Genomic DNA, 20,699 nt, shown 5'->3' on the forward strand with positions numbered 1-20,699 from the left:
CTGGGCGGGCGCGGGCCCGGCACGGCCTCGTCCACGTGGGCCGGCGCGCGCACGCCGGGCCGGCCCCCTCCTTGGCGGCGCTCCGCGCTCGCAGCACATGGTCGGCGGCGCGCCCCCGAGGCCGGCGGAGACCGGCTGCAGCCGGTATAGGATAAGCGATAGGCAGCGACGCGCGGCCGGGTCGCGGGCGGCGGCACGCACGGCTCGGCGCGGCGCGGCGCGGGCGGCGGGGAGGGGGGCGGGGGGCGCGGCGCGGGGGCCCGAGGCGCGGGAGCGGGCGGGGGGCCGGAGCCGGGCGCGGCGGGGCGGGCGCCCGGGGCTCGCCCGCCGGAGCCAACTTGCCCTAGGCTCGGGCCCACGCCCTAAGGGGTTAATCCTCTCTCGTGTTCCCGAGCGGCTTATAAGGAGGGGGCGGCCTGGCCTCCGCCTTATTGGGAGCCTTTTGGGGTTTATTCTCTTCCCTTCTAACTTGGTGAGTTGGTTTTATCATTTTACATGTTTAAAAGTTTGATGGTGGGGTGTGGGTGGGTTTTTTCTTAAGCTATGTTGGGAGCTTTGGGGGGCTGGTGGTGGGGGAGGCTGGAGGGAGGAAGAGGAAACCACTTAACTGCTTAACATTTTGGAGAGGTTATTCCCCCAAATCTTCTCTGACAGTTGGGAATGCCCGGGGCCCCCGGGATGGCGCGCTCTCACTATTGCGGGCAGCCGAGAGTTGCCTGTCGGTGGCCGGGGTACAGTCGGTGTCCGGAAAACACCTAAAGGCAGGTTTGGCCTTTGGGTGCCCCCCGGCCCAGGCGAGGGCCCCCAGGCTGTCGGGCGAGGGGGGCGCCGCGCTGAGCTCCCTGCACGGATTTTCCGCATGAAGTTGCCCGCGCGTCACAGGAGCGAAATGTCAGAGGTACCGTCCCCAGGCTCGCGCGCGCGCAGGGCGGCCCCGCAGACAGCGCCAGGGAAAGCGGGGTTCCCGGCCTCCCCCCGCCTGACACACGCACCCGGGGCGGCCGACGGGGAGGCAGGCATGTCCCCGCCGAGAGCAGCTCGTCCACCTTGACCGTCAGGGCTGTCAGCGGCTGACGGCTGGTCCCGCTCAACTTCCAAGGTTCCCAGGGCTGCCAACCACGGGAAAGCGCCCGGGTAGCTGAGCGGCGCTGTAGCCAGGGAGGATGGTTTTGCAGAGGAAATGGGTTATTTCCTTCTGCTTCTTTTTTTTTTTTTCTTTTTTAACCCAGACCGCCACACTCTCCCACAGACAGATGATAGAAGTTTTTTAGGTGGCATGTAACATGTCACCAAACACGGGGGGCGTCAGTCTTAGAGAAAAGCTCCCCGGAGCCAACCGGGGAAGAGCAAGCAATGACACCTTGTCATCCTGGAAGCTGGTTTTGTTTGCAGTTATAGACACACCGTGTCAGCTCTTTCTCAAAGGAGACGGTTTCTACCCTGGGAATGGGATTTCTCGGTAATCTTACTATTTTGCAAATCATACTAAGTGGATTGGGTGGAGGGTCTTGTTTGCAAAAACAGCCCCAAGTGCTATGCAGAGATCTCTGAGTGATGCATCTCCCCATGTCCAAGCACCAGTCCCTGTCATGGGGGGGGGGCGATCAATAATACGTCCTGCCTGCCTGGTGGATACAGAAATACCTCTTCTCATCATTAAGTGTCCAAGACAGTTCCAGCATGTAAATAAGCGGTGCAGCCGAGTGGAAAAGCTCCTTCTCTATGAGAACCAGCAACCCTGAGTTCTCCTTCTGTGGTTTCCCAAAAAGGACTTTCCTCGGTGGAACTCCTGAGGACGACACTTAAATTAGGGGATAGGTTTCTACATCACGATCTTGTAAAAGGGGGTGAATCGGTGCTCCCCAGGGATTCAGAGCAGCTGAGGCTGCCGTCCAGGTTAGGTTTGGGGGTTTTGTTGTTTTTTTTTAAAATAGAGAATTGAAGTGAGCTTCACCTAGATACAGACTGGTTTTGACAACTAGGGCTGGAAACAACTTGTCAAAAGCGGTTCTCCAGGCGACGCCTTTAAGAAGCATGGAGATTGGCAGTGGCTCGCTGAGGCTTTGTTCACACCAGCCACACCAGCAGCTGCCACCGCTGCCCATCCAGAGGCTGCATTTTGAACTTTGCTCTGATCTGACCCTGGACTGGCACCCTGACGGTCTATCATAGTCCAATATTTTGCATTCTTCATGCCTCCAGGGGACAGCTTTTCTCAAGAAATCAAATCGCAGTTGAGAGTCCCAGCTACAGCAGATTTCCAAGCCTTGGCAGAATTCTCGTTTATTTAAGATTAGACAACCAAATGCTCATAGGAAGTTACTCCAAACCACCCAGTGCATTTTGTCCGTTCTGCTTCCTTTGGGAGAACATTTGGAGGAAGGCGACATGGCTGCCAGGAACCCCTGTTCAGAATCGTAGCATTTTACCCTCCAGACCTCTGTGTCTCACCCCTGCTTTTAGAGGATGAAACTTAGGAACAAAGTCATTTCCCCATGAACGTGAGGCCAGTTAATGGTAAACAGAAATTCAACAAATAACGCACAAGGGCCTCACAGAGACAGACCTGTGGACCTTGCGTCAAAGGACTCAAAAATGAATTGAGAAAGATGAAAGGGTAACTTGGAGCAAGTGGGGGTCAAAGGCTATCAGAGAAACGTAGATTTTTAGGGCAGGAAGAGATCTGAGATCACCTCCGTCTAGTTCAACTCCCTTGTTCACCTCTTGACAGTGAAAATCAAGCAGCAAGGTGATTCTCCCAAGGCCGTGGGGTTGCTCCTCGCTCGGCTCTATCCCCCCCACAGTAAACGAATATCCCATCCCATCCCGTCAGGGAAATTCACATGCCCGTAAAACCAAAACATTATTTCCATGTTCTGGAATTCTTAGAGCCTTTGAAGCCACAGGCCTTTCTCTCTTTCATTTGTAGAGGCCAACCCGTTTGTTAAGCCAGTCGTCCTGCTGAGGGGATGGTAGGAAGGAAAGAGTCCAGGGGAAGGACTGATTTTGCAAGCAGGGACTTCCTCACTTGATGACTGGGCTTCAGGGGGCTAGAGCGGTGCATTGCTTCGGGAGTGCCCCAAGACGCATGCTTTGTTTAGTGAACTTTTATTGAGCACATACTGTGTGCCAGGCACATGGCCAGGCACTGGGTCTGGAAAGAGCTGCCGACTGCCCTGTGTGCAAGGCGTCCTCAACCGTATGTTACAGAAACCAGGTTATTCTATTATCATTCTGTACTGTGATCTTCAAAGCTCAATATACCAGGGCATAGGCTGCTTTAGGATGATGAAGGCGTAAACTTGGGAGTATCAGTGGGTTCTGGGGTGTCATCTTTCTTTTATGATGATCCCAGGAAAACAATAAAAAAGCTGTCCTCCCCAAACCTAAGAATGCAGGTGAGAGTTATATTTGGATCTAGCTTCAGGGGAGTAGCCCAGATGTAAAGTTTAAAGAAACAAAGGAGTTGAACACCCAGAAGGAGCTCAGAGAGTGAACAGAAGGAAAGCAGTCAGACAGCTGCCACCTTCGAGCCGGCTGTCCTAGATCAGCTCCAGCCAGCGTCCGGCTCCGTTACAGCCGCGTCTGTAAGAACCGTCTGGCACCTGCACTTTCCTCCCAGCTCCCAGGTCTCCTTGGGCCACTAGGTTTCACCTGAGCAATCAGGTGGTTGAGAACTCAGTGCTGAATAACAGAAGTGTCAGCTGCCAAAGCTGGGGGAGCTTTAAGGGTTCCCAAAGCCAGCCTCTTCATTTGACGAGTGAGGCACTCTGGCCCAGAGAGGTGCAGTGACTTTCTCCAGGTCACACAGTGACACGGTGAAAGAGTCCTCACAACCTCTATAGGAAACGCCCCCTCCCTGGCCTTCAGAATGCTGTTCTGCATCCTGATACAGCGGGGCCCCGGGGAGACAGGAGATCAGATGCTGGACCATTTCGGTCCAGTCCCTTCCCCTCTCTGGGGGTCGGCTTCCCCATTTTGCAAAATGAGTGGGATTTTACAAAGAGGAGATGGACCCAGATGGGCTCCAAATCCCATTTTGGTTGTAACATTCTGTAATTCTAACTCCACCCACCCCGGGGCCTCCAGCCCCACCCATCTTGCACATTTAAACCACCGACGGCAACAGGCAAAGAAAGAGAGAGATGGGCACCCATCACCAGAACTGAAGCGCTGGCCTCGCCCAGAGCCTTCCCATAGTAGGTAACCTCGTGTTCCTACAAAAACTGCAGTCTAGTCTTGACCCTCTGAAATGCAACCCAACCAAAAGGTTCTGCGCCTTGGTCCTGCAGTGCTTTTAGGCTAGAGAGGGCTTCTGTCTGTCTCTCTGGGGCCTTTATCAATTTTACCCAATGTGTTTTTATTCAAGTTGGCCCCGAGCCCTCTCTTAAAATGCTAAGGTCTTATGGGCACCCTTCGTGCCGACCTGGCCTTGGACTTAGTCGCCACTGCTTGTCAGAAATGTTCTGAGCTCCGGGAGGACATGGCTGAATGGTTTTAAAATGTGATGGGATTTCAGTCTTAAGGTTCCTTATCATTATCATCAACAAACAATTTCATCCAGGGAGGCAGAGGCCATCTCTGTATTGTCACTGTCGCCCCTAGCATAGGCCCTGGCACCCAGCAGTTACTTTGTTGGAAAGAATTAATTAAAGCTGTGTGCAAGGTACCTGGGGGGGGGGTGGGGGTGGGGAAGGGATGCAAAGAGAAATAGGCCCAGATTTGTTTTCCGTGAGCTTACAGTTTAACTGAGCAAATAAGATAAATGCGTACAAGTAGACAGCAGCCCATTATTAAAGGGTGCCTGTCCCGTGAAGAGAGCTCCTTAGGTCGAGTGGATCAGAGGAAGCCTTATGCAGCAGGAGGATGTGATGAAGCGGGCCCTTGCGGCGCCAGCGGTGGGGGGCCTCCAGCCTGGGGAAGGGGCGCGCCGCAGGCAAGGTGGCTGGCGAGTCAAGCAACAGAACAGGAAGAACTAAGGCTGCTGAGATCCGTGGGGGGCAGGGGCTTCCAATTAGGAAGAACTTTGAAAGTCAAGCTGATCTCGTGGATTTTGTCCTTCAGAAAGAGGAAAGCCACTGAAAAAGTCCGAGCAGAAAAATGTCATGACGATGAGGCATTTCAGAAAGATTAATCGTACCAGACAGTTGAGAGACCAGTAAAGGAGTCTTGGGCTTCCAAGGCGAAGCTCAAAGGAGTGGCCCAGTAGGGGGGGCGAGATGGGAGGGGGACCTGAGCTGTGGACTCCCCCCCGCACTGCCCCTCCTTCCCTCCTACCCCGCTCCCTAGGGCTGAACACGGTTCCAAAGCCAACACTGGCATGTACTTTTTTTTTTTTCCTTCTCAATCTTAAGCCCACTACCGTTGTCAGCTCCTCTGCCCCAGGTGCCTCATCTTGGGAGCAGACTTTGAAAGTCTTAACGGAGGAGGGGACTTGGGAAAACCTCAGCTGCTGGAGGGCTCGGGGTTCCCATGTTAAATCAGCTGCTTTCCGTGTTGGGAACATGAATGACAAACTGGTCTGTAATTGTTACCCTACACCCAGAGCCACTTAAGTGCTCTTCCCACCTTTGCCCTCAGCTCTCAGGCATGCCACACTGACACACACCAAAATGCAGAGGCCTTTGCTGCAGGGAGCACAGCGTCTTAAAGCATCTTATGCCCTATTTATGCAACCAAATAGCCAACAGTAAGAGAGTAATAAGTGAGTATATAGTCCTTTCAGAGTACTAGGCTACCATGCTATCAATAGGCTGAACAATATGAAATTAGGTCAGATTTGCTGCTTTGTAAGGTGCTCAGAGCAAATTCCGAATACTGGATTCCCGTAGCAGAAACTGGGAAGTCTACTGTCTAGATGAGGTTTTGTCCTGTTATTTCTCAATTGCGCTCCATTTTCAATAAAACCTGCCTTCGTATGTGAACGTGACAACTCGCGGCTAGGCCATCCACGCATCCTGAAAATTCACCTGGCTACGACTGCATAGTTATAGAGAATTCTTAAACTCAAGGTGCGTTGCCATTAAGAGCGCAGAGACCACAGACTCATTTGTTATTTATAGGTATTAATTTTTAGTTGGGTTAAAAACACACATGACTGTTTCAAAGTGTATGTAATTGCAGAGGTTTTGAAAATGTCTGCGTTTTATGTGCTCGAGCCTGCCGCGGAAGACTTAAACGACCCTGCCTCCAGTATTAAATATAGTTTCCCCTTAGTGGTGATACGGCACAGGGATCTGATGTTCTGATGTTGGTTGCAACCTGAATGGAAAAGCATAGCAAGGTCAGGAGTAACTTGGTTTAAGTTCCCTGGCTGTCCAGACCCCACAAATTGGTAGTGCCTTATTTGGTCACTATATCCTAGAGTACTGGTCCTGTGTGGAAAAATTCCATTTCTCATACACCACGTGGCGACCGACTTTGAGGAACTCATTCATGCTAAACCAACACCAAGAAGACAGAATCCCCAAATTTTAATTTGCAGTCACATTCCGTTCACATAGGTACAGCCATATGGGACCCCAGACCATAATCAGAATGTTGCTGAGTAGGAGGTAGGATGGTCTGAATGACCAGGGGCACCAAGCAGAGATGCAGGATTTCTCCAGCACTTAGCTGCCCCTGCAAGGTGGCCTCTGAGCCTCTCTTTGCCGAGGCTTCATTTCTGATCCACATTCCTTACAGTCAATTCAGTCTTCCTTTACCTAACTTGTCTTCAGGTTCAAGGTCTGCACTGATCCTTGGTCTGGTGGCCATTCTTTGTCCTCCAAAGTGCCTCTAAATATTCTGCCCAGGCTCTTTATGTTTTTTTTGGTTAGTTTTTTCATTTAACTGCCATAGCTTGGAAGTCTGCCTTCTCAAAATCTTTCGCAGCTCCATATACAATACAAACATAGTTGGTTCATTAGATAGATAAGACGGATAGATGATAGATGACAGAGACAGATAACGATAGATATAAATGTGATAAGATGACAGATAAAAGATGACATAGATGTATAGATAGATAGATACTATTATTCAAAGACTTCACACTAACTGCACATGATTTAAATATTCATCAACCTAAGAAATGTAGTGAGTAGTTCTTATCTGTCGAGCGTTAGAATCATCCACCCTCATGCCATTGCTGGTCTAATTTTTTTTTTTTTAACTTTTTCTTTTAGATTAAGAATGACCCAAAAGAAATCACAGCTTTGTTCCAGAGCCAATGTTTATACTCAAGTGCCTGATGGAGGATGGGGCTGGGTGGTAGCTGTTTCTTTTTTCTTCGTTGAAGTCTTCACCTATGGCATCATCAAGTCATTTGGTGTCTTCTTCAATGACTTAATGGACAGTTTTGATGAATCCAATAGCAGGATCTCATGGATAATATCCATTTGTGTGTTTGTCTTAACATTTACAGGTTAGTACATCTTCCAGCTTAAGCGCTATATAAGCATATGCCTCTTTCAGTCTGCCTAATTATGTAAGAGGCGCTGAAGGAAAAAGCCTACTTGCCAGACTTGACTGCCTTCATTTAATGCACACGTATTAAACGCCTACTGTATGCACTCTCTTAGGATACTGCAGATTATTTTGAGGACAATAGCAAACCCCGGTTCAATGGGAATGTGGTCATTTCCTAAAGAAGCATTAAAAGTTCTTGGCATCCTGGGTCCTGGTCTCGTAAAAACATGCTGAGGAAACAGGTTGGGAACATGAAAATGCGACTACATGAAGGAGAAAGATGGAAGGTGTAAAAGGGTGTATGGGAAAACTACCCATATTGCCCAGAGAGGATATTCTGAATTCCAAACACCTGTTTCCCTAAAGGACTTCACTGGCTAATCCGTCTGCCCAGCTCCCAGATCCAACAGCATCAGATGAATGGGACTGTAGTATAATTCTTAACATACTGATTTTCACTTGGTCCCATTCAGACCTAATTCAGCACATCTCTGAGGTCTCATGACTGTTCATCCATCTGTCAGGGGCCGCGCCAGGGTCGTCTGAGAAAGCAAGGCCGTTGAACTTACCGCGGACAGTTAACGGGGCTGAACTTCAGCTTCCCTAACTTTACCCTAATATCCTGTCACGGAACCATTGCCTCTGAAGTTTTCTAAGCCTGTCGTTAAAGGCACTTAGTTTTCAGCCCTATACTGTCTCACAAAGGTAGCTCCACTGTTCTTCGCTACCGAGTAAAGTCAGAATCTCTCCCGTTAGCCCTGATACCCTCTCCTACACGGTTCACGGAAGTACTTCTAGTTCCGGTCTGAGTATTAAGATACTTAATTTCTTAATTGGCAGGATGTTTACTTTCTTGGAAAGATAACTTACATGAATTAGAACCAAAATTTTACATTTGGTAACCAAAATAAAACGAAAATCCCAAAGCTGAACTTTTAGCCGTTTTCTAACCAAAGATAATATAGTCAACAAGAAATTTCCAGCTAATACTATTATACCAGAAGATAATTGTTCTTCATGCTGTTATTCCAGTCATTAATGCCTTGAGTCTACACACTGCCTAAAAATGATCCTAGTGATTTCATTATTTGCTATATTAATATATTAGTTTACATTCAACTCACATAAGAGATAGGTATGCACCAACCCCAACAAAACTTACTCCTTTTTTAGCTCTTTCTATCCAGCATGTACGATGTTGTTCTTCCTCCCCCCAACTCTGGAGGGTTCCCTTATCTCATTGTACTCAAGGCGGTATCAGTGGGAGCCTAAGTAGCATCTGACTAGGAAGCTCATCTTCCAGATTTAAATGTCCCGGAGGATACAGAGCACAGAAGCTACGCCAACTGTAATTCATCAGCCACTCTGAACTGTCTATCCCATAGCTAGCCTCCTTTTGGTATGCGTAACAGAATTCACCACACTTTCATATCATTTGCAAAAAAGTCAAATGGAACTGAGCTGGAATTTGACCCTAACCGGAGCCTTTTAAAAAAGAATCCAAAGCAGTGAGTATAGAAAAAAAAAAAAAAAAAAGTGCCTCGTCCAATCACAGGAAAAGTCCATTTTTATTACAGAATAACAAATTTAATGCATATCCAATCTTATAGGGGCTCCTGGTGAGTCAAAATCTTTCATCGGAGACAAAAGATATGTTTTATACTATGACTCTTGATTTCTCTTCAAGGAGCCCCCAAAATATATTGTCCAGCTTGTGCAAATAGTAAAATAAGTCCTGAACTGACTTAAGGAACCATTGCACAAAATGCATACTTATCTTACATCATCACCTCCATGTTAAAGGCTTCAAAGATGGAATCTTACCACAGACTCACAGAGAACACAGAGACACAGAGAACAGATGTGCGGTTCCCGAGGGGGAGGAGGAGGGAGAGGGATGGGGTGGGTGGATGGGGTGAGCAGGTGTCAGTGAGTGTATACGGGATGGAGAAACACCAAGGCCCCACTGTGTAGCACAGGGAACTGCATTCTACATCCTGGGATAAACCATCCGGGAAAATAATAGTTTTAAAACACGAGTGTATATACATGTACGTATCACTGAACCACTCGGCCATACACCTGAAACTAACACAACGTGGTAAACCAACTACACTTCACTAAACGTTAGAAAATGTAAAATTAAACAAGACGGAATCTTAGGGTATATATGCAGAGCTGATTCACTCTGTTATACAGCAGAAACTAACGCGCCATTGTAAAGCAGTTAAACTCCCATAAAGATGCTAAACACATTTTTAAAAGAAGGAGTCCTAGGGAGGCTAAGGCTTTTTCGCCTCTGGGAGCTGAGACCCTGTTTTGCTCTTGCTGCAGCTCCTGTGTCCACCGTCCTGAGCATTGGGTTTGGACACCGTCTGGTGGTGATGGTCGGGGGGCTGCTGGTCAGCGTGGGCATGGTGATCGCCTCCTTCTCACAGAAGGTCTACCACATGTACATTGCCATCGGCATCATCTCTGGTAAGTGCTTCTCCTGGGCTCTCTCATTCTCCAGAGACTTAGCTTCTAGAACAATGCGGGGGCCGGGGGGGGGGGGGGTTAGGGAATCAAATCCAAAGTGTGTTTCTTTCTCCCTTTCTCTCTTTTCTTTAAAATTAATAATGTCCCAGATCAGTGGTTTTGAACTGGTCTGTATGGGCTCCAGGGTGTTCCCCTGGGAACCTCTCCTCAATCAATGCCCAAGACTTTTTGTCTGATTTTTTTTTTTTTTTAATATTTACCAATGAGAAAGAGAACTTCTCTTTTGTGATAGTTTGCAGCCCAAAGACATCATTTTCACAAAGCAAGGTTTGCGTTTCTTTAGCTGAGATTTCCCAAGTCAGGCTGTGAGGACCCTGAGCTGTAGGGGAGGGTCTGTGCCGGACTTATTCTTCGGGGTCTGAGAAAAATTTTTCCCTTTCAAAACACTTTAAATCTTTTCATATGTTTCTACACATACCAAAACTCATTTATTTCCAAATAGAAGTCTTAAATAAAAACTATATTCGATAAGAGTTCTGTCCACTGTGGATTATATAAATTGGGGGGAAAAACATTGCAGAAAAGTACGGAAAAATACCAGAGAACAGGTTTGTTTTTTTAACTCCTAGCTTTCCAAAACAGCTCTTGCAGTTTCTCCAGACCTCTGACGAAACCTGTTTTGTTTTTTTTTTTTGCTACAGCACTATTTTCCAGAATGAATTTCTGGGCTCCCAGAACTTATCATTTTAAATATGAGCACAAAAACCCCAGATCTTTGAGTGCATTCTTCTGGCATCAGTGAGGATGTGGTCCTTTCTATCGTTTTTGACTTTCCCATCACAGGTCTGGGATACTGCTTTAGCTTCCTCCCAACGGTCACCATTCTGTCACAGTACTTTGACAGAAGACGCTCTGTGGTCACGGCTGTTGCTTCTACAGGAGAATGTTTCGCTATGTTTGCTTTTGCACCAGGTAAGTGGACGACTACAGTCTACGTGTTCACGTGAACTAGCTCTTCTTGCTACACTGGCTCTTGCCAACCGTCAGTTAATAGACTGACAGCTTCGACTGCGTGCAGAAGGAAAGGTTAATTGTCTTCTCTTCTCCAGCACAGTTTCAGGATCTGTCTTCCCTAACCCCGATTTTAGGAATTCAAACATTTTCATACTGGTCCAAGTTTACATAAATAGGAATATACAATGGCACATATTCAGTGGTAAGGCTTGAAACAGCCATTCCAAAATAGATGATTTAATGATTTCAGATTGTTCCTATTATTCTATTTCTCTCCTTGGTCAAAAGAGCCATATTCAATGCGGATTTAAACTGTGCTAGTAAAGTCCCTTTCGTGAATGGTGTGTGGATAATCTCACAGGGAGTTTTTTTTTTTTTTTTTTTTGCGGTATGCAGGCCTCTCACTGTTGTGGCCTCTCCCGTTGCGGAGCACAGGCTCAGTGGCCATGGCTCACGGGCCCAGCCGCCCCGTGGCACGTGGGATCTTCTTGGACCGGGGCACGAACCCGCGTCCCCTGCATCGGCAGGTGGACCCCCAACCACTGCGCCACCAGGGAAGCCCTCACAGGGAGATTTTTATCCCTGGTTTATTTCCCTATCTTAACGAGAACCTGTGAATTTCACTAGCCAGTGGCAGACAAATCACCTTAGAGACTTAGATTAACCTCTTACTCTGCCATTTCTTGGTGAATGTGTCCGTGGATCGCGGCGGATTTGTCCAAAGGAGATACACGTAGTAGTATTTAGGGGTGACGTGTCATGTCTGAAGCTTTTCAGATAGTTCAGAAAAATTAATGTATGCTTGCCTATAAATAGGCAGACAGAGAAGAATGTTAACTGTTGAAATTCGCTGAAGTGCGGGCAGGCAGATAGGTATCATTCTTCGCACTTTTCTGTCCGTTTGAAATTTTTCAGAACAAAACACTGAGGGGAGAATCAGTGGCCTGTGAATGCCCTGAAGGTAGAAACTGCATCTTGGTTGGCTTTGTTCCCTAGCACATCCCTGGCACCTGGTAGGCAGGCACTCAAGGAATGTGAGTTGGAGCAAAGAAGAGCAGACCGATCATTGCCAGAGGAGGGTAAAGCACTTTGAAATACCCAAGCCTGAAAGATTTTGCAATTCTGAGTTTCCCATATTAACAGGGGGAGAAGAGGTGTGAGCAAAGCATGCTACGACAGTAAATGGAGACCCCGTGCCCCGGAATTCGGGGCTGTCTTGCTAAGCTGATCTTCTTTCTCAGGAACCAACTTACCATGTCTCTTATACCTGACTGTCAGCTCTCAGAGAATGAGAATCTAGTGAAATGAAATTCTAATGAACATCATTTCACCTTTGTGGGATGATGATGAAAATTCCTGAAGGTCTCGTGGGGCCCGCATTATCCTCTTCTCACTATGGGTCCTGAAGCCCCCTTTGGCCTGACACCGCCCAACCCCCAGAGGACCCCAGCCAGGGCCCAGTCCGCCCTCCAGGCTGCCTCTGGGCCGGCAGGAAGGTAGAACGTTCCACAAAGCAAGCAGAGAACTGCAGCAATACTGCACAGGACCGTACTGTATCCATACAGTAAGTGTCTTAATTCCAGGATAAGCCTCTGAGCTTTTAGATTCTTCGTTTATCCTCTCCTTCATCTGTTACTACTGAGGGTTGAAGGAGTGGATGGAGAACCATCTAGCTCAGAGGGTGGAAATTCTGTCTTGAAGAGGCCGGAGGGGAAATATTTCAGGCGTCACGGGCAAGTCCTTGTGGGATCCACTCCTCTCTGTGGTGACAGCACAGAAGCAGCCGTAGACGACATTAAAGAATGATCTCGGCTGTGTTCTAGTCAAGGTTTATCATCCAGTAACAGGCTGGATTTGGCCCGCAGACGGCTGTCTGCCGAACCTTGATGTGGGTCACGGACTTGGTTCATCTCGAGTCTCTGCCTGGCGGAAGGCACCCACCAGAGCTCTCTCAGAGGCCTGGGCTGAAAATGTGTCTCTCTGCTCATCCTTACGCACCTTCCTCCTTCTCGGGTCCTAAAAGCCCCCAAAACCTAGAAGAAAGGGTAGTGCGTGTCGACTGCATTCCCACGGCCAAGTAACTTTTGTTTACCCGTTTCCCGGTCTGCGTTTCTTCTCGCTTCCCCCCACCCCCGCCCCCGGTCTTGAGTTCGTTTCTGACCTTGGCTTTTCTTTCTCCTTTGCTCCTGCCCACCCAAGCCATCACGGCCCTGAAGGAGACCATCGGCTGGAGGTACAGCCTCCTCTTCGTGGGTCTCCTGCAGCTCAACCTCGTGGTCTGCGGGGCGCTGCTCAGACCTATCATCATCAAAGGACCCGGGACCCCCAAAACCACCGCCCACGAAAATCGGAAAGAAGTGCAATACATGCTTGAGAACGAGAAAACCCGCACCTCGATAGATTCCATTGACTCAGGAGTAGAACTACCTACCTCACCTAAAAACGTGCCTGGTCACACGACCGTAGAGCTCGAGCCCGAGGCCGACCTGCAGCAGACCCTGGGCCAGCCCGGCCCCAGGCCCGGCTGCCAGAGGGCCCCGCTGCTGGACTTCTCCGTTTTGAAAGAGAAGAGTTTTATCTGCTACGCGTTTTTTGGTCTCTTCGTCACCCTGGGGTTCTTCGCCCCGTCCTTGTACATCATTCCCTTGGGCCTCAGTCTGGGCCTGGACCGGGACCGCGCTGCTTTCTTATTATCAGCGATGGCGATCGCAGAAGTGTTCGGGAGGATCGGGGCTGGGCTGGTCCTGAACAGAGAGCCCATCCGCAAGATCTACATCGAGCTCATCTGTGTCGTCTTACTGACCGTGTCCCTGTTTGCCTTTACTTTTGCCACTGAATTCTGGGGTCTCATGTCCTGTAGTGTATTTTCCGGGATTATGGTTGGGACGGTGGCGGGGACCCACATCCCGCTGCTCGCTGAGGACGACGTCGTGGGAATCGAGAAGATGTCTTCAGCGGCTGGCGTCTATGTCTTCTTCCAGAGCATCGCGGGACTGGCTGGACCGCCACTTGCAGGTAAGTTAAATACACAAAGTAAAACCCTTGTCTGCTATCCTTTTACAATATTTTACTTTTCCACGACGGTCTATCCCAGGATATTGAATACAGTTCCCTGTGCTCTACAGTAGCAGCTTGTTGTTATTCACCCTGTATCTAACAGTTTGCACCTGCTAACCCCAAACTCCCACTCCATCCCTCCCTCATCCCCCTCCCCCTTGGCAACCACAAGTCTGTGAGTCTGTTTCGTAGATGAGTTCATCTGTGTCACAGTTTAGATTCCACCTGTAGTATACTGTCCTTTTACTAATAGTGCCAGCTTCCTATTCAAGTCGAATGGAAAATAAAACTATTGATTTTTATACTTGCAGAGAATTTTAGAGGTGTCGGGATAGAGGTTACCCGAGCCACCTCTCTTGACTTAAATATGAGGAAAGTGAAAGCCAGAGAATGTCAGCGTACCGCCCAATGGTAAATCAGTGACCAAGTCAGGATTAGAACCTGGGTCTGCAGCCCAAGCTGCCCGGGCTTTTCCTACCTTTTTCTACCTTGAAAAATGCTCGCAGCGGGGGCGGGGAACGCTTGGATTTCTGACCTTATTACCCTCTGACTTTTGGGATAACAGAACTAAGGGTCTTCTGTAAGCCAGCTTCCCTTCTAGGGAGGGGTTTTAGGGAACTGAACCTAGAACAGCACTCTGCAGAGCGCTTCACTAATCACTACAGAATATTTCCCTGTAGGAAGGACATGGCTTTGTTTTACATGTTAGCCCTGAAATAAGTCCTTGAGGTTATTGTGATTAGAAATCTTACCCCATGTGAAAAGATACCTGAAGTGAACTCGAGTGAAAATAAAAGAGCTCTTTCCTCTTAGGAGAGGATGTCAGCTTTCCAAAGGAGTGGGCATCTCACCGTTCCCAAGTTTTAGATCAGCCCACAAAGAACATCTGAGTGACAGAATTTTCTCAGGTGCTAAGTAGGTTGTACGTTTGTCTACATCTTCTCTCCCGTCTAGAAAAGACTCCTACCTTCCACATGCTTTTTTCTTAAAAACAAAACAAAAAAAAAAACAGACAAAACAAGGAAGGCAAAGAGCCTGAGAAGTGGCTGAGTTTGGGGGAGCCTGGCGGGGGGGTCTTTGTGGCTAATGTGCTGACGCTCCCGCAGGGCTTCTGGTGGACCAGAGCAAGATCTACAGCAGAGCCTTCTACTCCTGCGCGGCTGGGATGCTTGTGGCCGCTGTGTGCCTCGCCCTCGTGAGACCCTGTAAAAGGGGGCTGTGCCGCCGTCCCCGAGCCGGGGAAGGGAAGGCCGAGAGTCACCGTGGGAAAGCTTTACAAGACATCCCAGAAGACTTTCTTGAAATGGACCTGGGGAAGACTGAGCACAGAGCTCCTATGAAAACGGAGCCCGTGTGATACGCCTGTCATTCACACCAGCCTCCCTGGGGGCTGGAGAGGGTGGGGGACAGGGGACCCAGGGCAGCAGAGATGTGGACCACCCACCCGCTTTCCAGACTACACTCTAAAGGGAATGTATGCGTGAACACCACTACCAACATCCTTCTTTTTTTTCTTGTAAGTTTTCCTTTTCGCTTGTTTTTTAAGCCAAAACAAAAACCACCGAACACCCTTTCTGTACATCAACCTGGCTGTATTCAGTAGCAATACGAAGATGCACAGGACTCTCGGGGTCGCATTCCGGTTTTAAGAGTGACATGAATTGGCAAAGTGGTTTTAAGAGCTCTCACATGTGATAAACTACTATCTTGGAAAAGGACATCTGGCCGAGGCCACTGCAATGAAATTGGCCATTACAAAAAAAAAAAAAAAGCTTACATCATTTAAAACATTTCTAATTTTCAGAAATATGAACAAATTGTTTAAAACCCTTTGAAAAATACTGAGGTTTCCATTAACAAATTAGGGCCTCTGAATTTTCCACATAGTTCATGGAAATGAAGTACAGTTTGAGACCAAACATTTGGCTAGTAAACGGAAATTTTAAAAATAATGTAACTTGAACTTCATAAATGTGAAGATGACCACTTTTTTATGGCCAGTCACTACCAGAAGCATTTCGATACAGAACACACAGCACAGCATTCAAAAATGTGTTTCCTATTGCTTTTAATTATTCAGAAATATGTGATTGTAGTGTCTTTAATTTAAACCGCTATTTATTATTAAGTTATTCTAGAATGAATAAAGTAATCAAAAGAAAGAAAATCTGAGACATAAGCAGAATTTCTACCCCCTTTCTGCAATCCTTTACATGCCTCAAAGAATACTTCTTAACTTGTAAAGTGACTCTCGTAAAAGGCCAAGTTTAAGGATTCTTCAGTTTGATTAACGACAACGTGCGTCATTTCAAGGGGGGGGGGATGATGATGAGTAGCAAATCGCCTTAGCTTTTTTAAATGATTTGTTTTATCACCTAAGAATACTTGAGGATCTTCTTTGATCAGAATTATATTTCATTGAATTGTTGAAGCATTTCTGATTTTTTTTTTTAATCTCACCGTTGAAGCATTTCTGTATTTCACGTGGGATAGCAGAGACATTTATTTTACCATCATGAGTTATATCATATAAACCCTGATTGCTCTACGTTACCAGAGTTATCGGGTTAACTGGGTCACTGGGTTTTTTTTGGAGTTACATTACATGTATAGTATTTCTCATGTGCACATTTTTCTGTAAAAGGGCAAGTATGAGGGTAACAGGTTGGCTGCGTACTCATAATGTCCTGAATCTCACTCTACAGGTGATGGTCAGTACCGCTGCTCCATCTTTATTCATTTACTGTTAATTTATGACAACTCAGGGGGAAAAAAAATATAACAAGCCTAGTTTGGTTACAGGTACACACAAGCTTGAATATTTCTCTGCACTGAAATGAAAGTGGCATAGTTCATCACCACCTGCTACGTTTCTGTACAGTGTTTGATCAGCCATAGAAATAGGACAATCTGTAAAACTTTGGGGAGGGGCTGGGGAGGAAATGACAACGTGTCTGTCAAAAACAGACACACCTAGAACAAGCTGGATGTAGCAAATCTCTGTCACTACCAGAGAAGGACTTGGAGCTTGTGGCACTTTTGCAGACTTCATGACTTCAGCACTTTACAGCCTTTTTTACTATGAATGTTCAATACAACTTAATATTTATATCTGGTTTCAGAGCGATCTGCTTAAGACGTCCATTCTGTTAATTGCATGGAAAATAAAATGTATGCCAGTTTCAGTATGTCAGTAATCAAGGTTTTAAATATTTGGCAGAAAATGAAAACAGGATTGCTGATTTGTTCTGTATTCTGTGACATTCTGGTACTTCTAGATTTGCAATAAATGTATGGCTTTTTTATTTAAAGAAAGTGATTCGGTTTTTTATTGACTCCTTGGCGTTCATTGTTGGATCCAGTTAAAGTTATAAAAACTCAAGGAAGATTCATGTCAAATAACCTTTTTAAAAGCTTTTGTGCAAAATCTTTTAACTGCACTGGAGACACATAAACGTTTCCAAGACGTGTTAGTTGAACATCATTATTTCATAAATGAAAAATAAATGAATGGGGACTTCCCTGGTGGTCCAATGGTTAAGACTCCACACTCCCAATGCAGTGGGGCACAGGTTCGATCTCTGTTTGGGGAACTAAGATCCCACATGCCACACAGCATGGCAAAAAATTAAAAAATAAATAAATGAATGAAATGATATCCTGGTGGCCACAGAGAGATAGCTCAGCCTATCAAAAGTAATAAGTGAAAATAGTTAAGACTAACCATACGTAGTTACAGAACAGGCCTAAGAACTGCTCTAACCTGTAAGTAAACAGCACGGACTTTCCATGCCAGCGGTCTGCAAAATCTTTTTCTGTAAAGGTCCAGATAGTAACTATTTAAGCCTTTGCAGGCCACACAGGCTTGGTCACAACTATTCAGCTCTGCCTCTGTAGGGCGCAAACAGCCATAGACAAAATGTAAATGAATGAGCATGGCCATCTCAATAAAAGTTTATTTTTGGATACTGAAATTTGAATTCCATAAAATTTTCACACACTATGAAATACTGTTGATTTTTTTCAGCCACACAAAAACGTAAAAATCATTATTAGTTTGCAGGCAGTCAAGAAAAGTCGGCAGTGAACTGGATTTGGCCTGTGGGCCCCACTGATCAGACAGGTACCACCAGTAGCAAAACTGTAAACTAGCTGTCCTGACTGATGGGAAAGGATCATCGTGGCCAGCGTGACCCTTAGATCACAGGTGCCAAAGATAGGAAAGATCAAACAGCTGCTAGCACATTATCAGGTTTCATTGCCTGTGATTAAAGAGATTTGGCTTCCACGTTACTGACGAAATAATTTCACTACAAATGTAGACCACTTCCCTTCCCAAAATAAAATCATTCCAGTTGTAAAAATGAGATAAGATCACGTGTTCTTTTAAGACAAATGCATCCTTAACAGATACAATGTTTCCAAGCTTTTGAACCAGGTTATCAATTTTCGACTCCAATAACGTGTAGGGTAGCTCTTGTACATTTATTTGCCTTTCCTTTCACTCAATAGCTGGTGATAAAATATAGATTCTAACTCAGAGTTCCGTGGCCGAGTCATCCATTCACGGCACTTGAGGTATTTATTACATTCAGATTTCTTTACTTCTCAAATATTATAAATCAGAAATGATCATGAATCCCTTCTTTTTTTTTTCTCTCTTCTTGGCCGCAACGCACTGCACAGCTTGCGGGATCCAGTTCCCCGACCAGGATTGAGCCCACCCCACGGCAGTCATAGCACCGCATCCTAACCACTAGGCCACCAAAGAAGTCCCATGAATCCTTATTTTTAAAAGCTCCCAGATATGGGGTTCACTAATACGCCTAGAATTTAGAAGCCACTGCCCTTAAAATTTTAAATGGTTATAAGCATTCATTAAAACGACCAATTTAAAGACAATCCAGACATGGTACACGCTAAAAGATCACTCCTATAAGTATACATCGCACTGCAAAACGAGAAGCTGTCCTGGGTTTCAGGTTTATGGTTAATACAGGGGAGGCCTACAGTCTCCAACAGGTGGGCCAGACTCTGTTGCATAAGTAAGGAAACTAGCTCCCCCTGGTGTTCAGTGTCTGTCATGACCGCCTGAGGGTGCTGAACAAGAAAACTGCCAAGGTCAGGAACTTGCAAAATTTCGTTTTTCACGTACGAAAAACTCTCACGGCCAAATCACAATGACCACAGTGACTATAGATCTCCTAGTGGGGAAATGGGACAGCAAAACTGATACCCCAGAACACTTTATCTATAAAGGCTTTTAAAATATAGCTCACCCAAGGTTATGGGAAAAAAATACAAACTGTTGTGGCCATGAATTTATATTATGTATCTACCTTTCCGGCAACTCAAGAAGAGAACAAGCACGCTAACCATCCTAGCAACTTACTCCCCTAGAATTCGACCCAAACTCTACCTTCTCTACACTGGGGACTCTCTTGCTAAGTCCCCACTTCACTGCGGGTCTCCCGACTGTGTGAGGGCAGCAGGGCCACGCTAACCTGTCCTCAGCAGAAGCCTGATCCTTCCCCCACATCCTACCGGCTCTGCTTGCTAAATATATCCAGAACCTGACTGCCTTTGCCAACTCCGCCAGCAGCCCTGATCCGAGTCAATGTCATCTTCGCTCCATCACTGCAATCGTCTTACAGCAAGTTTGCCCACTTCCGCTCTCGCCACACATGTACCCCAGCCCACCCTGGCCTTCGTTTTCCAGACAGAAGCCTTGTAACAATCCTTTTAAAGCATGAGTTGTACACGACCACATGCCCAAGTCTAGTACTTTCTGCCCGGCTCTTACTGCACCGGCTTTATTATTGTTCCTTGGAATCACACGCCTCAGGCCTTGGCATCTGTGGTTCCCTTTGCCTGGTCCCGCTTCCCTGAGATGTGCACATGACATGAGCCTTCAATTTGGTCCCCCCCGCAAAAGTCACCCCCCTGAGGAGGCATGTGCGAATATCCTATCCAAAACAGCACTTGTTTCTACCCCTTTACTCTGAGGTTATACAAGTATTGTTTACTCACTTATTATCATTAAAGCATAGCAGTTTTTGTTCACCGCTATATCCCCAAAGCTTTGAGCAGGGCCTGGCACATTGCAGGTGATGCTCCAAAAAAAATGGATGAGTTAACGAGTGCCTCATTTTTCACTGACATTTTCCAGAGGAAAAAAAAATGGTACCTATTTACGATTACACTCAAGAGTCTGGTGCTTCTACGAATCAGCTCAGATGGCCTGAAAGCACGGTGCTCAAAAGCTGCTGGTCCCAGGCTTGTCCTGCATTCCGTACCCCTCCCTCTCCCCTGCTTGAGTGAGTCAGGGCCCCTTAATCAGCTGCTCCTTTAACCCCCTCCTGTCTGAGCGAAGAACAGATGCCCTCAGGCGACCTACACGCACAGGAGAGGCCAAATCCAAAGCTGAACCCCAGGAGCTGTGCAAACAAAGAAGAGAAAGGGAAATCTCTCCCAGCAGCCTCAGGAGCAGCGGATTAAATCTCCACAATCAACCTGATGTACCTGCATCTGGGGAACACCTGAATAGACAACGAATCATCCCAAATTGAGGCGGTGGACTTTGGAAGCAACGGTAGACTTGGGGTTTGCTTTCTGCATCTAATTTGTTTCTGGATTTATGTTTATCTTAGTTTAGTATTTAGAGTTTATTATCATTGGTAGATTTATTGATTTGGTTACGC

General features: G+C 46.8%; 2 protein-coding genes across 9 annotated transcripts in view; one reads left to right on the plus strand and one right to left on the minus strand.

Moving 5' to 3' along the window:
* The window catches only part of ARSG (arylsulfatase G), a 120,348-nt gene that overhangs the window by 86,327 nt on the left and 13,322 nt on the right, over nucleotides 1-20,699 (minus strand). The gene's annotated exons all lie outside the window — the stretch shown is intronic.
* On the plus strand, nucleotides 87-17,313 carry SLC16A6 (solute carrier family 16 member 6). Of its 4 annotated transcripts, XM_067717671.1 has the most exons (7): nucleotides 283-472; nucleotides 1,230-1,459; nucleotides 7,167-7,405; nucleotides 9,784-9,927; nucleotides 10,771-10,899; nucleotides 13,141-13,956; nucleotides 15,105-17,313. In XM_067717671.1, exons 2-7 carry the CDS (start codon nucleotides 1,284-1,286, stop codon nucleotides 15,353-15,355), a joined length of 1,755 nt encoding a protein of 584 aa, XP_067573772.1. In that variant the 5' UTR covers nucleotides 283-472; nucleotides 1,230-1,283; the 3' UTR covers nucleotides 15,356-17,313. The 4 variants fall into 4 exon arrangements, with proteins under 4 accessions (XP_067573776.1, XP_067573772.1, XP_067573773.1 ...); XM_067717675.1 differs by lacking the exons at nucleotides 283-472; nucleotides 1,230-1,459 and adding an exon at nucleotides 87-144; XM_067717672.1 differs by lacking the exon at nucleotides 1,230-1,459.

This window comes from Pseudorca crassidens, chromosome 19 (genome assembly GCF_039906515.1).
Source record: "Pseudorca crassidens isolate mPseCra1 chromosome 19, mPseCra1.hap1, whole genome shotgun sequence".
Classification (NCBI taxonomy): domain Eukaryota; kingdom Metazoa; phylum Chordata; class Mammalia; order Artiodactyla; family Delphinidae; genus Pseudorca; species Pseudorca crassidens.

What these genes read in the sequence shown, in the direction of transcription:
- SLC16A6 (XM_067717671.1), top strand. Translation starts at nt 1,284, where the DNA reads ATGTCACCAAACACGGGGGGCGTCAGTCTTAGAGAAAAGCTCCCCGGA. An exon ending in GTTTGTCTTAACATTTACAG is followed by an intron (nt 7,406 to 9,783) that starts GTTAGTACATCT and finishes CTCTTGCTGCAG; the next exon opens with CTCCTGTGTCCACCGTCCTG. An exon ending in TATGTTTGCTTTTGCACCAG is followed by an intron (nt 10,900 to 13,140) that starts GTAAGTGGACGA and finishes TGCCCACCCAAG; the next exon opens with CCATCACGGCCCTGAAGGAG.